The 17,439-nt window shown below is 46.3% G+C and overlaps 1 protein-coding gene across 1 annotated transcript in view; it reads left to right on the top strand.

The window, feature by feature from the left end:
* Positions 1 to 11,604, top strand: part of LOC115531948 (FYVE, RhoGEF and PH domain-containing protein 6) — a 19,865-nt gene extending 8,261 nt beyond the window's left edge. Inside the window, exons 4-21 of the mRNA XM_030341313.1 lie at positions 1 to 13; positions 328 to 358; positions 2,517 to 2,668; positions 3,380 to 3,536; positions 4,183 to 4,270; positions 4,686 to 4,736; positions 5,118 to 5,176; positions 5,386 to 5,457; positions 5,681 to 5,749; positions 6,021 to 6,104; positions 6,538 to 6,617; positions 7,058 to 7,160; positions 7,806 to 7,949; positions 8,108 to 8,210; positions 8,305 to 8,402; positions 8,566 to 8,694; positions 9,263 to 9,411; positions 9,729 to 11,604. The exon at positions 1 to 13 is cut by the window's left edge and continues 55 nt beyond it. Coding sequence (XP_030197173.1) covers positions 1 to 13; positions 328 to 358; positions 2,517 to 2,668; positions 3,380 to 3,536; positions 4,183 to 4,270; positions 4,686 to 4,736; positions 5,118 to 5,176; positions 5,386 to 5,457; positions 5,681 to 5,749; positions 6,021 to 6,104; positions 6,538 to 6,617; positions 7,058 to 7,160; positions 7,806 to 7,949; positions 8,108 to 8,210; positions 8,305 to 8,402; positions 8,566 to 8,694; positions 9,263 to 9,411; positions 9,729 to 9,771 — 1,625 coding nt within the window. The 3' untranslated portion in view covers positions 9,772 to 11,604. The remainder of the gene's footprint in view (positions 14 to 327; positions 359 to 2,516; positions 2,669 to 3,379; positions 3,537 to 4,182; positions 4,271 to 4,685; positions 4,737 to 5,117; positions 5,177 to 5,385; positions 5,458 to 5,680; positions 5,750 to 6,020; positions 6,105 to 6,537; positions 6,618 to 7,057; positions 7,161 to 7,805; positions 7,950 to 8,107; positions 8,211 to 8,304; positions 8,403 to 8,565; positions 8,695 to 9,262; positions 9,412 to 9,728) is intronic.
* The last annotated feature ends 5,835 nt before the right edge of the window (positions 11,605 to 17,439 follow it).

Below are 17,439 nucleotides of genomic sequence, written 5' to 3'. Positions count from 1 at the left end.
GCTCTGAGAAAGTGTGAGTGAGATACAAACCAGCATCTCCAACCCTCGCCTAAAGTCTAACGGCTGACTTGCCTGTTGTGTTATGTTGAGTCCTGTTGTGTTGTGTTGTGTTGTGTTAGGTTGTGTTATGTATTGTTAGGTTGTGCTTGTTTGCCACTTGGTTTTGTGTTCGGCTCGGCATTTGCATTGTGTCGGGCTGTACCTCTATGTTGCGTTGCGTCGTTTAATTGTGAGTGCGTTGCGTCGTGTTGTGTGTGTGTTTATGTATTGTTGGGTGGTGTACTGAGGGGTGATTTGAAATTGTGCTTTGTTTTTGTCTCTCAACAGGTTTGTGGACGTTTTGAAGCTCCTTCACATCGTAAGTGTCTTATCATTTTATTATCGTACTTAAGATTAACTATCACTCTGTAAATATTTGGTCCATGTAACGAGTCTCGCACCATATCTCCCTTCGGAGCATATTTGCAGAACACTCAGAACAGATAATCATCAGTTTATCCTATTCATTGGCAGAATAGTTAATCGTCTTGGAGCTGCTATGCTGAACTGCCACGTAAATGAATGAACCACATCTTTGAGTGATACTTGATGGGACGGATGTAAGGAGTTCTCCCAGTTTCTCTTTAGTTTGTGTGCCTGTGATTCGGTGTGTGTGTGTGTGTGAGACTTGGGCTCTTGTTTAACCACCCTCAGTTACCAGGCTTCTATCCTTTCATGTGTGGAAACAGGTGGCCGTGTGTTGATAATGACTGTGTGTGTGTTTTGAGAGTGAGTGAATGAGTGTGTAATTGGGTAATTGAGTCAGAACAGAGAGGCGGAAATTGAGATGGAGGGTCTCGGGCTTCTGGCTAACGTGTCCGAGACCTCCCCAGTGAAAGCCAGGCTTTGTTAAAGGGAAGCGAACCGTTTCTGCGACTATTAAGTGTTTTAACTGTACCTACTTGTGATCCACAACATGAGCAACGCCTCAAGCATGTGTTTTCTTTGCACCCCAAGATAGGTTGGTATTATAAGCTTCCTTGAGAAAACAGCTTTGATGATATCATCCTCATCATCTAACATAGCCTAAACTAAACTCTAACTTTAACTTTATGTTACTTTCTGAGACATTGAATCAGGCCACAACCCTCCAATAGGAAAGCAATCTGAGCTGTCCCGGCTCTATCCTTCCCATTCCACACAGTGTACACACTATGCTCTCATTGGTCGACCGGGTGACCTGTGACCCTTTGTGACAGCGGACCCCAGGTGAGGGGGTTCAAGGGCCCCCGGTCCCCGGTCAGAGGCGTGTCGGAGGGCATCAAGCCCCCCCAGCTGTCTGGCTTCCTTCAGACGAGGCTTTTGACTGAGCCTCCGCGCGGATTAGCTTCCAGTGTTGTCCCTGGGCGGGTAGGAAGGGGAAGGAGGGGGGGGGGGGGCTGGGGGGGGGGGGGGGGGGGGGGGGGGGGCTGGGGAGTCATTCATAGAAAGAGGTCAGATGACATCCCTCACCAATCGGCTGCGGGCCGGCCACTCAGCAGCTGCTTCCTCTGCGTGTGTGTGTGCGTGTGTGTGTGTGTGCGTGCGTGTGCGTGTGTGTCCGGGTGTGCGTGGGTGTGTAGGATAATGGTGGTTGGGTGAGCTGTGTCCACCGATCACGTTTCTCCTTTGATTTCTTTCCCCCTTCAAGGATCGCTGGAATGTCCACGTTTTAGTGTTCTCTTCTTCTTCTGCTGTTAGCCGGTGGCCAGCGGGTCTCTCCCCTTTGTTATTGGTGGTGGTTTGTCCATGATTTCACAAGCTGGCTGGTAGGGAGTGAGGGCGGGAGTGTTTGCTTCTTTTCTTTTTTTTTTTTGTTTTGGTCTGAGCTGTGCGCTTTTGGTCTTAGCTGTGTGTCTTTACTAGATAACGTACTTGTTCAAAAAGTGTGTGTGTGTGTGTGTGTGTGTGTGTGTGTGTGTGTGTGTGTGTGTGTGTGTGTGTGTGTGTGTGTGTGTGTGTGTGTGTGTGTGTGTGTGTGTGTGTGTGTGTGTGTGTGTGTGCCGGGTGGGGTCTGTGTGTGACTGTGACTATGTTTCCTGGAACATTTGAATCCTCTCTGGTCCTCCACTTCCTTCCAGGTGGATGTGTGTTGGCTCATGTGCTGACTCAGCTCACCGTGTGTGTTTGCGTGTGTGTGTGTGTGTGGGTGTGTGTGTGTGTGTGTATGTTTAGTATGCTGCAATTTATGGGGTGACCCACTATCCTGTCTGCAATTGTGTGTGAATGTACACATGTGTGGTGCGTGTGTGTGTGTGTGCGTGTGTTTAGTAAGATTCAGTTTATGGGGTGACCCACTATCCTGTCTGTGCAATTGTGTGTGAATATACACATGTGTGGTTTGGCTGTTTGTGTGTGTGTGTGTGTGTGTGTGTGTGTGGTTATGTGGTGTTGTGTGCGTGTGTGTGTGTGTGTGTGTGTGCGCTCCCACCCCTCTCCTGCTACATGCTCACACATCCATGACTAACACCCTCCCGCTTGTGTTTGTGTGAGTGCAGGACTTCCGTGACGCCGTTGCCAAGGCGACGCGTCAGAACGGAAAGCCGGTGGTCGAGGAGAGGGTTCTGAGTCAGATCCTGTACTACCTGCCCCAGCTCTACCAGCTCAACAGAGACCTGCTGCGGGAGCTCGAGGACAGGGTCGCCCACTGGTACATCCCATAATATATATATATTTTTTTTTTTAACAATTATTCGCCGAAGAGGGAGCTATTCCCCACTATTCACGGAGCCTGAGGTGAATAATTGTTCTGGTATCTACCCGTGAACTCTCCAAAAATAAACGAGATTACACTTTTTGCCGGGATTAATTTGTTTTTATTAGCGGTTTATTTGTTTTTATGATCGCAACGAGACGATTTTGCGATGAAAACAATATCCCGAGTTTGAGGTCTCACTCATGGGATATTGCCAAATATCCCGACATAGCGAACCAATCAAATTGCACCATCATAGGATGTTCACGTGTAGCATTATACTAAATATATATATTACATAGTCTTATCATCACACACAGGCAGCTATACGGACACGCCCTTTCCTTAATTGATCGTCAAATGTGTGAATGATCAATTATCAGCCAATTAAGACAATTATGATGCTGATGCTACTGACCTTATGTTTTGCCATTTTCAAGACAAACTGAGGAGTTATAGTGTGCCCTCTTGTGTTCAAAAATAATAACAGCATATAGACGCTCCGATGTCTTGAATGTATTCTGGCGCCATCAAAATCTCAGCCATCGCTGACATCCCTGTGTTTACCTACACACTGTTCTGCCCTCGACTCGTAGTAGTTTCGTAGAACCAGGACTCTTATGTGATGGATACCTGGGTCAAACTGACTCCTTCCCTCCCCTTCAGGGCGGATCACCAGCGGCTGGCAGACATCTTCGTCCAGAAGGGGCCCTACCTGAAGATGTACTCCACCTACATCCGCCAGTTCGACAACAACGTGGCCCTGCTTGACGAGCAGTGCCGGAAGAATCCTGCCTTCGTCGCCGTGGTCCGAGAGTTTGAGGTGAACTTGAATAACATACCACTGAATATTAGACTGGGTACCCCAAGCCACTTCTGCTGGCGATTTGACTTCACCCTGCAGAAGGGTCTGGAGAAGAGCAATACATTTCTTTCAGCTTCCGATACGTTTTTACGGGAGCCAGTCACCAAGCTGGCTTTTCCCCCTGGCGCGCTATTGGCTGGTTTAACACAATGACTACAGAGAAGTGTCGCCAGGCAGCCAATTGCGTACAGAGTCAGTTGAAATAGGCCCGTTGATCACGCCTCTTGTGCTGAAGAAATGACAGCAGCCTCCCCAGACCAACGTGCAATCTACCATTGAGCTTGGTCTGGCTACAGCCAGGCTAACTGAATATATGAGTGAATATACTACTACTATTAATGCTCTAGCCGTTCACCTAGGACAAACAGGTAGAATCCAGGAGATAGCAGGGCTTCTGGCTTCTACGCAGTTGTGGGTGTTTGTGTTTGTGTGTGTTTCTTTGCGTGTGTGTGTTAACGTGTGTTTGTGTGTGGGTGCGCATGTGTGGGTGCACGTTTGTGTATGTGTGTTTGCGTGTGTGCACATTTGTGTGAGTGTGTGATGGTGATCCAGCTGTGTAAATAACGACCTGATGGACTTTGTTGCGTTTTGTCGTTGCTCCCAGACGAGTCCACGCTGTGCCAGCCTGGCTCTGAAACACTACCTGTTAAAACCGGTGCAGAGAATACCCCAGTACCAGCTGCTGCTCACAGGTACACTCAGGGGACAACCTCTGGTTTTAGGCCAGGACACACGAAGAATCATACCAGCAAACGGTTTTGCTTTTGGAGCCAATGTCACATCCCTCTCGTACCACCTCTCTCCCACTAACCTCATCTCCCGTCAGAAGCTGGATCAGCCCTCAGACGTATTGGCAGCACATAAATGCTAGCTCCGATCTTTTATCTTTTATGTTGTGTTGACTTATTTTAGTAGTGGTGAGGCAGTGACCTCCTGATGGACAAGCTGCATAGTAGCAGAAACATTCAGACTGCAATATGTTAGATGCATAATATTGAAATAGATAAATGATCGAGGCCCCTTTTGGCTTGAGGTTTACTTCAGGTTTACAGTTGCTCTACACTTCTAAGTACGCTCTAAATTCACCTATGTTTCTTTTTCATGTAGATTATCTGAAGAACCTCCCAGAGGACTCAGAGGATTATAAAGACACGCAAGGTGAGAACACATCCTCTCCTCCTCGTGTGTGTATGTACACCTTATCCTAGCACTTAACCTTAATGAACAGACACAACGTTCACAACATGACAGCAGAATTGTGGTCGTTCAAAATGTGTGAACATTGTGATCCATTGCAACCCTGATTAATAAAAACGACAGAGGAGATTACCCTGAAGAAGTGTTGATAGGACGACTTATGCAACTGCATCTGATTAATAGTCTAGTTTGTCGCAATTCATGTGAAAGATTTCACACACGTTCCCAAAATGCTGCAATCAATTCCATGAGATTAACAATAAGGCACATTCGGCGTTACTGCAGTTGAGCTTTTTATCCCCCTGAAGTGATGTCACCTAACTGTTGTGTCCTCCACGCCAGCTGCCCTGAGCATCGTGAAGGAGGTGGCCAACCACGCCAACGACATCATGAAGCAAGGGGTAAGCAGGCTGCTCGGACTGTGTCTCCGCTGGTTGATCTAGTCTCTCTCTGATTGGTTCTGAAAGGTCACTCGATTGAAGGCCATCGTTGATGAGTCTGAGACATTTTAATTGAGCGATTTGTCAGAGAAATAATCCGCTAGAGGAGAACAAATCAATGGTTGGAGTCCTGATTCCATTTCCACTGAGTGACTCTGTTGTCTCTGCAGGATAACTTCCAGAAGCTGATGCAGATTCAGTACAGTCTGAACGGACACCACGAGATTGTGCAACCAGGCAGGGTATGGCTTTGAACCGTTTGTTACTCCTTTAGGCCGTATGAAAGCATTAGATCCCTCTTAAAACATTGATCACCTTGCACAATACTTTCTCAACCAACTACATCACTATCTACAGACCGCTTTTTGAGATGTTCAGTTCCACGTCTCAAATATTGGCTTGTAACTCAGTACCTATGATACCCACGTTTACGACCGCTGAAGAGATGCTCTGTTACCCCCCCAGGTGTTCCTGAAGGAGGGAACCCTGATGAAGCTGTCCCGGAAGGAGATGCAGCCCCGCATGTTCTTCTTGGTAAGAGGAGCGGCTGATGTCTTTAGGATATGTAACGGCCCCATACTGCACCATGCATGCACCATACATACAAACACTACAGACACTCACTATTTAAAGCATTACGGTGTCTTTAAAAACACTGTTTAATTAAGCGGTAAAGGCAGTGGTAGTAGCAGTAGATAATAACTACAAATGCACCCACTTTACGCTAAAGAAGTAAGGTCGTGCTTATGAGTGTGTGTGTTTGTGTTTGTTGACCTGGTGATGTCGTCGTTGTGTGTGTCTGCAGTTCAACGACGCGCTCATGTACACCACGCCAGTCCAGTCGGCCCAGTACAAACTGAACAGCGTGCTCTCTCTGGCTGGGATGAAGGTGAGGACTGACCAGTGGCACTAAGCTGCTAACATACAGTGGTTAGCCGGAGACTGTAACAGCATATTAGGCTACCTTTTGTTTTTATTTTTAGTTATAATCGAATACTGTTAAAGATATAGTGTGTGTGTGTGTGTGTGTGTGTGTGTGTGTGTGTGTGTGTGTGTGTGTGTGTGTGTGTGTGTGTGTGTGTGTGTGTGAGAGAGATTGCGCACGAGTGTAAGGAGGAAAGTTTCATACTTCCTGACATGGTTCCAGACAAGCAGAAAACAATTGTATTATGAACTCCTGTTTCCTGTGCTGTGTGTGTGTGTGTGTGTGTGTGTGTGTGTGTGTGTGTGTGTGTGTGTGTGTGTGTGTGTGTGTGTGTGTGTGTGTGTGTGTGTGTGTGTGTGTGTGTGTGTGTGTGTGTGTGTGTGTGTCTGTTTTGAAGGTGAGCAAGCCGAGCCAGGAGGCCTACCAGAATGAGCTGAACATTGAAAGCGTGGAGCGCTCGTTCATCCTGTCTGCAAGGTGAGCACGGTTTCTCAGCCTCCCACACACGCCTACTAACACAGACGTCTACTAACACACGCTGACTCGCATTCTCTTAAAGGTGACATATTATACCACCAGGCGTTTTGAAAACATGCCTCTTCTGACATCACTATTGGGCGTGTCCACCTAGATTGTGTGCTGGATAGATCAGTCTACCAGCCTACCCAGTGGACTGTAGCAAACGTTGCTCATCTAATCATCATACATCTAGGTGGACACACCCACTTGTGATGTCAGAAGAGGCCGGTTTTAAAACGTCTTGTAACGGCTAATCACACTCACACCTGGTGGTATCAATATGTCCCCTTTAATTCTGAAATACGTCAAAACGTGGCTGGTTATTGTGAGCGCCTCGGCGTCGCCCCCTGCTGGCTGTTCTGAGACCGCGTCCCGTCTGCTCCCCCCCCCGCCCACAGCTCGGCCACGGAGAGAGAGCAGTGGCTGGAGGCCATCGCCAAGGCGATAGACGACTACACCAAGAAGAAGATCACGTTCATCTCCAGTCGCAGCCAGGACGAGGTAACGCGCCCAGCCTAGCGTTTAGTGTCCGTGGTGTTCCTGGACAGCAGGTCTGGACCACAGGCTCTCTGTGGCCTTGAGGGTCCGCATTAAAGGTCGTATCAGCGATGTCGGTCGACGTCACTTCAGATCCCAAACAGACAGAGCCAGCTCGTCCCTCCCTTCCCTGTTTCGTGCATCCAGTAAAAACGATCATGAACGCAGCGCAAAACCCCACAACACCCATCCCTTGTTGGTGATTGGTTGGAATGCTATTTATTTAGGTTTTGAGTGGTCGGTAGTACCATTTGTTTTTGTGTACGATTTCGGAGCACAGGCTGCCTTCAGAGACGTGTTTTTTTGACGGCCTGCTTATGGGGCGGGCAGCTAGCGGGTCTCGAGGAATGATCAGATGAATGTGATCATTAATGTTTCGGCCTAGCATCGCTGAATCAACCTTTAACACCTAACCCACCAACCAAAGGTTATTTTTGATACGTGACATATTGGCAAGTGAAAACACGCAGGGATACATTTTAAAACAATGGATTGACCGGTGGACTTTCCCACTAGAAGGTCAAAGCACAAAATTCGAGCTGTTAATTTTGGACCGTAGCGGTTCTGGAGAACCAACCCCCGACCCTGTGCTGTGTCCCCCCCCTGCAGCCCGACGTGGTTCCGGACATCGGGGCTCCGCTGGGTTCCAAAGCCCCCATCTGGATCCCAGACCTGCGCGCCACCATGTGCATGATGTGCACCTGTGAGTTCACCCTCACCTGGAGGAGGCACCACTGCCGGGCCTGTGGCAAGGTGACCGCTGCTCTCCTCTCTGATCCTAAATGTATTTATTTAGATTTTTTTCACCATCTTGGTTTTGAGGTACGAGGTTTAAGTGTTTGTGGGAACAAAGAGGAGGCTGGGCTCCTGTCGTCGGGTCCTGAGCGTTGTTTCCCATCCCGTGTCGTCAGGTGGTGTGTCAGGCCTGTTCCACCAACAAGTTCTACCTGGAGTACCTGAAGAACCAGCCGGCTCGCGTCTGCGACCACTGCTTCACCAAGCTGCAGGAGAACAGTAAGAGAACAGGGATCTTTGGCCGCACACACATCTGCTAGCAAAGTAGTGATTTAATTAAATGATAATCATGTCTTATTTTCCCGTCGTCTAGGTGACCGCTGTGCCTCGACTTCGGTCTCTCCGATCGGAAAATCTGCAGCGTTTTCGTTTTCCAGGAAACACAAGAAAATTCCGGCTGCACTTAAAGAGGTTGGTCACGAAGACATGCGAACACAACCTTTTGAAAACACGGGCATTTGATTCAGAATCACTCCACCCCAGACCCATGGAAGCATTCGGTCCAATCGGATCTGATTGGGGTTTGATTTCTACATGTTTAACTCCGCTGGGTTTTTCTCCTGTCTTCCTCTAGGTTTCAGCCAACACAGAGAACACCTCCATGAGTGGCTACCTCAACCGGTCAAAGGGCAGCAAGAGGCAGTGGAAGAGACTGTGGTTCGTCATCAAGGACAAAGTGCTGTACACCTACGCTGCCAGCGAGGTAGCGGGTCGCCATCACACCCTCTGTGTCCGCCTTAATGTTTAAGACACGCTTCAGTGATGATGTAAACCTAAAAGACTCAAGACTCACCTGTTGAGAGTTCACCTAGACTCTGCATAGCCCGCCTGTCCCACCATTACTTGTTCTTTGTTGTACGTCCTGGCACTTTATGTACGCACTTATTGTGTGTCGTACTTAGTTATAGTACTTAGTTATGCAGCATCTTATCCTAGCTATCTTTGTTGCATACGGGGAATGGGTTAACCCAGCGATAGTGGTTCTATGAACATCCTTACAGTACCGACAGCGATATATTGTTTAACTTTCTTATGACAAATGACTTATGACCTTGGATAAAAGCGTCTGCCAAAGGCCCTAAATGTAATCTCAAATGTAGAATAGAATAGATCTATGTTCCACCAAAGGGGTAATTTGCTCCTCCTGCACAAGTCGGTAGAGGGTCAGTGAGATGGAAGGATCTCATATAAAAGTAAATCCACAGAGAATGGGATTCTGGGTAATGGAGTCCCACAGTGCTCTCTGTGACGCTCTGTGTTGTTCCCCCCAGGACGTGGCGGCGCTGGAGAGCCAGCCCCTGCTGGGGTTCTTCCTGAGGGAGGAGAAGTACGGCCCTGCCCAACGGCAGCAGTTCAAACTGTACCATAAAAACACCCTGTTCTACATCTTCAAGGCCGACGACATCCCCAGCGCACAGAGGTCAGTGTCACCAAACGATCAGGGAAGGACTTCCTCCTCCATGTTTGACTCACCTCAGTTCGTCTTTTTCAATAATGACAACATTGTGCTTTTGGAGCCAATGTCACGTCCCTCTCGTAACACCTCTCTCCCACTAACCTCATCTCCTGCTCAGAAGCTGAATCAGCCCTCAGACGTACTGGCAGCCCATGAATGCTATCTCCTATCTTTTATCTTTCATGTTGTGTTGACTGATTCATGGTAGTAGGGAGGCACTAGCTGCATAATAGACACATTGTTTTTTGTGTTGGTTTTAATAACGGCGTGTGTATCTCCAGATGGATCGAAGCCTTCCAAGAGGCCATGATCCTGGAGGAGTGATCGTCCGCCGGCAGGCTGCACATCCCTAAGCCGGTCGATGGTGACCTGCCGATCCGGATCTCCATCAGCCTCCAGACCCAGACCCCGGCCTCCCGTCCAGTACACACCCCTTCGGACCCCTTCGTACCCGCTGACCGCCAGCCGCGGACCTCCACAGCCTTCCGCTCTTTGTTATTTTCTAATCTCATCCGTATCTGTCACTGCTTCAGAGGGCCGGGGTGGCCGGCGGAGCTCCGGTCGTGTTGTACGTGTTCGTTTTGCTCTCATTCCGAGGCGGTATAGTTTCCATTTCTGCTCGAGGACGAAAACATTTGATGAGACCCGGTGGTGGGTGACGAAGGTCATGTCCAGATGCACGTGTGAGGAAGTGTTTAGCAAAGCAAGACTATTGAAAACCAGAGGAAGTCTTTGACCGGCAAATATGAAGGATTTAACAGCTGAAGGTATGGCGCTCTTTACAAACCACGTTATCGGCCTACATTTAAACACATTATCACATGCTCCCTGCTTTGCCCGTGTGCAAATGTTCAATAGTCGCTTTTGTCCATGAAATAGTTCTAACTAAATTGGAGAGCTATGTTCAGGCTTGGAGGGATTCAGGAATGTGGAGGATTGCCATGCGTAGATGATGTGCTAAGGTAGGCTTTTACTGTGAACTACGGGCTTTTACAAAGAAGAGCAGGAAGCAGATGTTCTACCCAAGAGTTGATCTCTCTGGTTAAGAGATTTTTTTTCGTGTCTTTTAGATTTAATTTTAGAATACAATGCAATGACTTGTGGGGAAAACAAGATACTGGTGAAAACTGGAAATAAAAAAAAAAATTATGTAGATATTTGTAACTGAAGTCAGATGGTATTTTGATTGGCTGTTCAGCCCCATCTGAAGTAATATTTTGTATATTGATGCAGAAAAGCAACATGGGTCTTTTCTCCGTCTAAGCCGAGAGCAAATATTTATATGTATTTTTTATTTTTTTTATCGCCATGATTTTGAAGCACAGGTTGCCACTTTTGTTTGTTCATGAGAGAAGAGGAAGGTTAGGATATCTTTATAATTTAACCTTATTTTTAATTTTTTTAATAACTTTTGAAACACTCAATTCAATCAAGTGTTTACTTTGGTGTGTTAGTTGGTTCATTGTTGAAAGGACAGATACACCTGCACCATGTTTATCACTGCCAGTGTTATTTTCCTGTTCTTAACATTGCTGCCAATACAATGAATTACTTTTACCCCAAACGATTAACAATTTAGGGTCTTTCAATAACCCTTGAGTTAAACGACAGGTCATCATGATGCAGTCCTGTCTATCCAACATGAGGTGTGTCTTGTATAGTTCTAATCAGGTTGGACAAGTGTCATTATTGGTACATACCAAGTGAAACTTACGCATGATCATGGTTTGTGATGAAATGTCTCAAAACAAGAAGGGGGAAAAAAAGTTTAACTCTAGTAACACCGAATGTGCCTTATTGTTAAGCTCAGCATTTTTGGGAAAATGTGTGAAATGTTTCACATGAATTGCGACAAACTAGACTATTAATCAGATGCAGTTGCACAAGTCGTCCAATCAACATTTCTTCAGGGTAATCTCTTCTGTCGTTTTTATTAATCAGGGTTGCAATAGATCACAATGTTCACACATTTTGAACAAACACAATTCTGCTGTCATGTTGTGAACATTGTGTCTGTTTATTAAGGTATAACAGTGCTAGGATAACAAAGAGGAATGACGGATACCAGTGAGTGTATTAGGTTATTGAATCAGATATAAAGGGTTAGTTCAGAACTGTCAGGCAACAGTTTTTAATAAATAAAAAATCTAAATACTGTATTTTGTACTTTGTATATTTATTCATTTTTTATTTGGGAAATTGCTAATGTTTGACCTTTAAATTGTTGTTGTTGAAATGTGTAAACTGTGCCCTGCCAGAAATATCCCGCAACAATTTTTGATATGTGCCCCTATGTGTGACTTCATTGGATACACGGAGAGGAGAGGGAGTGAATGGGAGTTGGTGTTCAGGCCCAGGGAGGATGTGGGGGTCTTCAGCAGTGTTCCTGGATCTCTGAGGAGGCTACGGCTCTCCACTCCTGCGCTCCCTCCACCCTGCTGGTCTCCAGAGCCTGAAGGAGGGAGAGAAGGAACTGATCGCTGACATAACTGGACATTGCAGTATAGAACCTGCTTTGTAAAAAATATGTGTGTGTGTGGGGGGGGGGGGGGGGATCTATATAGTTTGTATCTATATTAAGTTAATCTTTGGTATGTATCTATTTTGTGTGTTTATCTTTATGGTGTGTATCGATATGGGGAGTATCTTTGGTGTGTGTGTATCTATATCGTGTATACTTATGGTGTGTACGTATATATATGGTTTGTATCTATCGTGTGTGTGTGCATATGGTTTGCATCTATATGTTGTGTGTATCAATATTGTGTGTGAATCTATATGTGTGTATCTGTGGTGTGTGCGTGCATATGGTGTGAATCTATATGGTGTATCGTGTGTGTCTGTATGGTGTTTGTGTGTATGGTGTGTGTTTGTATGGTGTTTGTCTGTATGTGTGTGTGTGTGTGTGTGTGTGTGTGTGTGTGTGTGTGTGTGTGTGTGTGTGTGTGTGTGTGTGTGTGTGTTTTAACGTGTGTGGTGGTGGGCGATGACTCCAGTTGAACCAGTGAATGAGTCTCTCTGGTCTCTTTGATGAAAGCTTCCTTCTCACTCCTCAAACGGCCGTTCAGGATGCTGCCAAGTTACGGTTGCAATGGAGACGGTATCTCGAAGAGCGCTCAGAGAGCAGATGATCTCGTGGGGTATCATCGCCCTCTGCTGTCCACATCCGCTCACTACACACACAGGGACGCAAGATCACAAGTGAACCTGCGTTGAGCTTTACTAATAATTAGCTCCCCTGCCGCAGCTCGCCTGCCAAGTGGTTTTCTTAATCAGTTAATTGGTTGCATCTGGTGCGTTTCACTTAAAAGGACGTGTGTGTACTGTTCTATTTCATTCCTAGGTCTGTTGTGACTTATTTGACATCTCTTCCTGTTTCACAGGTTAAAGACTTTTTGAAGTAAAGAGGAGCATCTCATCTGAACCTGATGTGAGTAGTATTGTGTGGCAAAGCACAACGTGACTTATATATTGAATATAATTCAATCATTTGAAATTCAAATAATGATTCTATCTGAAAGTAACATTTTAGAGACTACATTCAAACTTGTCAAAGTAAGAGGTAAATCACTCTTGACCAATGACAAATAATTAGTATAACTTATATTAAAAAGCTGGATTAGTTCATTATCTTAATCGTTATTTAAAAGTTGGATGATCCCAAAAGCCCTGAATTTGTATTGTCATTCATTTATCTGATTCAATGGAGATGGTAGATGTTGAACTGTGGGACAGTGCCCAAGTTTGGGGACCATGAGTAAACTGTTCCTTCCTTCAAAGGTCTATCATGGATTTTTAACTACAGTTCTGTGAGTATCCCAACTTAACCATGAAGATGAACTGCAAACTGTAAGTCATTCATTTCTAATTACTCTTGGGCACATTGATGTATTTTGGCTTCCTGGTGAGTTAACCCGTTACCTGAAGGTTGATCTGAGTAGGAAGGATGTTTTATTGGTTCATGGGTTACTTAGGTGTTTGGTTTATGTTGGTTTTAATGATTTGTTAAAATGGTTATAGGCTCCAAGGTATTGTTGTAAGCTGGAGTAATGGGTTGGGTTCTGATATCTTCAGTCTTTTTTCCAGCTACTCTCCTGAGCTCTGCCTCTTCAGCGTTGCTTTACTAATGAGGGTGTGGTCTGAGTGTACAGAGGTGCATACTGGGATACAGAGCTGTCTGAAGTCTACAGGTCTGTAGACACGCCCCCTCAGGGGAAACCGAGTGTTTGAGAAACCGTCCTGACGTCAGTTACATGGACTAGAATGTTCTTTAAGATGGAGACAGGGATTCAGAAGGAGAAACCCCAGTGGGAGATGAGGGGGCTCCTCATCTCAACGACTAAAACACAACTTCAGTCTGACACAGAGAATCATGGAACACATTCAACAATCCCCTCCAGGCATCGTGACTCCTCAGGAACAGTTTCATTTCCAAGAAGGTCTTATTTGGGGCCATCCCCAGATGGATCCTGCTCCTCAAGAGCCACCCCCCTCCACTGGGTGGTCTTCTGAACAGATGACCTCCTTCCTGTCCTCAGGCTGACTAAAGCTGCACCGTTTGCATCTGTGAAGGCCCCTCAATCAGGAAACCACTGGACTACAAAGACATGACTTCAGATACGTTGAATCAACCTTGGACACATTTTGGAGACGCCAAGCATAATCCATCACCAATGTGGGACGCCACTGAAGAATGTTGTACATAATTCACGTCTCTGGAGACATTGGTTGTTCTGTTCTGGGTGCCCTGGCAAGAGAGCTATGGGTGGATGATGGAATGTTATTTGGCATGAGGTTTTTACCCTGCATGATTGTTTGGCCTTTTATGGCTCAGTGGTGTGTGTGTTCCATTGGTTTGACATGAGATGGATGATTTTTAAACATCGCTATGGTTCTACTGTGTGTGTGTGTGTCTCCCATCACACCTGGCATGGGGTTCTACGTGCGTGTCCTGGGTTCTGTGTGTATCCGGCTTGCTTTGACAGTGATAATGTTCATAAGGGGTCTGTGTGATTGGCTTGGGATATTGGAATGGTCAAATAAATCATACCTGATGGTCGGCCGGCCATACGTTTACTTAAGGGTCTCCTGAGCGACGCTCCGGAGCGATATCAACACACTGGGCAGGAAGGAGAGTATCCAACTCAAGTGTAAAAGGATGCAAGCGGCGTGTTCAGATCAGTGACTTCAAACTAGGACTACACCAATCAGGATCAATGGAGGATGGACACCTAAAGGCATTCCACAAGGACTCTGAAGTTGGAAAGGGACCTCAATGGATGTTCAAGATGACCTGTAATGAGACGGCTCTTCCTACCTGGCTGGATTGATGGAGAGCCCTGCGGATCTTGTCTTGCTCTCAGTTGCACGTCTGCTCAGGCTGAACTGTATTTGTTTCGGACAGGACTAGCTGAACGATTGTTTCCCTCAAATCAGAACCAATCTGGGAACTCAACAACTAGTGCGCGCTTCGAGCTGAAGTTGTGCTCTTCAGCTGAGGAGGTAAGGGAACCTTCACTGGGGCTTCAAGGTGTAAAGAGGAGAATGTTTCAAAGTGTTCCATGGTACTCTGATGAGGACCGTTGTGTTCCACTGGCTGAGAGGAAGAACCCTCACATCTTCCTCTTGGCCTTTCTCCTCTGAGAATCCTGGCGCCATCTTGAAGGATATTCCAGCTCATGCAACTGATGTCATGACAGATTCTCAAACACTTGGTTTCTCCTGAGGGCCGTGTCTACAGAACTGAAGACTTGAGACGGCACTGTATCCCAGCATGCATCTCTGCTCACTCAGACCACACCCCCATGAGTAGGATGCAACATTCTAGTGATGGAGATGTAGAGTTTTATAAGTAATGAGGGAGCAGACAAAGGTGATTAGAGGCATGTCAAGTCTGTCAATCTTTAAATCATGAAGATGGTTGGATAGTTCAGGAATTGGGCTTCTATTTATTATGAGCAGTCCTTTCGCTCAGATGGCCACCTCTCACTGGACCTGTACATGTGTTGGCTGGCATGATTTGCTGTTGGTGATGAGGCGGTCAAGGTGACGTTGCAGGGCTATGGTCGGCTCTCTGTGAGCTCAACGTTTAGATTTGCTCTGTATGGTTTGTACCCTGAATAATCTAGATAATTGTAAAATGTAGACACGGTTTTGTATTGAATGATTCCATTGTTCTTAGGCAAGGATTTGAGGTTTAAAGTTGTTGTGGGACGTACATGGTAGTTAGCTTTGTACAGTTTTGAGTGATATAACATGTACACACTGGGTGCATAATAATGTAATGTTACACTGAATAGTAGTACCAACAGCAACAAACAGATCTCCTCAAGGTAAGTCTGTTGGCTGTGTTTTAATGAAGACCATCGCTGGACTTCAGGATCTTCCTCCGTCCAGCTCAAGGTGAGGCGCTGGTTCTGTTTTTTCTTTGGTTGGTTCCGGCAGGAATGTTCGGATTCCTGTCGGACGGTTTGTGCTTCCCGCCGGGAAGTTTCTGAGTGCGGTCACTTGATTTAGTCCCAATGGTTAGCATCGAACGTTGTAGTCTTGACAACCAAAACCAGAAACCACCTGGCAGTTAGTTGGACGGGAGTCCCCTGAGGGAATCTGGCGGAACGTTCTGGATTGTATTTGCGTAACCACGAGCCGTTGCCAACGAAAAAATTTTTTCAGTCGGTTTCCATTGGGAATTGTGCCACCTTATCTTAAACAACTTAAGTTTGATATTAAATACATACTGACACGTACGTTGCACAATGTGTTAATTTTCGATGGTTGCGCCGTACTTTCAACCACGTTGACGGGACTCTCGCTGCGTACGAAACGGCCTTCTACTTGCGGGTCCATTTTTGACATCAGTGAAGGCTGAAAATCTTTTCAAGGCGGAAGACAATTTGACATTTCTTGAACGGAACCCAGCACCTGAATATGGCTGAGTATATTTGATTTAATATCGATACTGCTTAGTGTTCTTTGTTACTTCAGCTTTTGTACGTTCTAAATATCTGCTGTCATTAATTGCAACAGAAGTTAAACCCTACCCAATGGAATGACGCTAAACAACGACTTTGGGGCAGAGTTACCAACTGGATAATCTCAAAGCTAAAATAATGGCCGTGCTTTCCACATGTTACAGTAGAAGATACTCTAGAATTGTACAAGGTTAAAAAGGTAACATGTAGTTTGTCCCAAGGTGTCTGCCTCCTCACCCAGAGCAGGACCTCCACCTCCTCACCCGAAGCAGGACCTCCACCTCCTCACCCGGAGCAGGACCTCCACCTCCTCACCCGGAGCAGGACCTCCACCTCCTCACCCGGAGCAGGACCTCCACCTCCTCACCCGGAGCAGGACCTCCACCTCCTCACCCGGAGCCGGACCTCCACCTCCTCACCCGGAGCCGGAGCCAGACCTCCACCTCCTGTCAGAAGTCCTCCAGAATGCAGCACTGGACCAGAGGGTAACCATCATCAAGCTCATCTGAAACACTAAAATCCACAGTAGTTTAGGTCTGGTTTTGATCATCTTATGACTTTAAGTCTGTCAAGCTGTGATTAGAGTTAATTCATACAGGGGTTATGTAGGAGTCATATGAGCCATTATTGTTACTAGTGCTGCTACGACCGTAGTGGATGAATTGCTGAACGCGTCAATCTGCAGACGTTGTTTAATTTAAGTGTTTAAATATGTTTAAATTTGTTTTACAAGTATTTTACAAGTGAACCTCAGATGCAGGAGGTGGTGTGTGTGTGATTTACTGCTGAGACCAACTGTTTGTAACCAGACCAAGAATCCATATCTGGAAGAGCCGTGCTGAAGGCCCTGCCTGGTGGAGGAGCTGATGGAGGCCCTGCCAGGTGAAGGACGTCTGTCGTGGGGTAGATGGAGCTTGACTTTGAAGTGATCATCACACTCACTGCCACTTCTCGTAGAATACTGCTACCACAAACTACCGGTGTTTGTACCATATATACCAGACGACTACATCTGTTTTTA

Source organism: Gadus morhua, chromosome 19 (genome assembly GCF_902167405.1).
Source record: "Gadus morhua chromosome 19, gadMor3.0, whole genome shotgun sequence".
NCBI lineage: Eukaryota > Metazoa > Chordata > Actinopteri > Gadiformes > Gadidae > Gadus > Gadus morhua.
The sequence above is the reverse complement of the archived record's forward strand: the minus strand, read 5'-3'. Positions and strand labels throughout refer to the sequence as shown.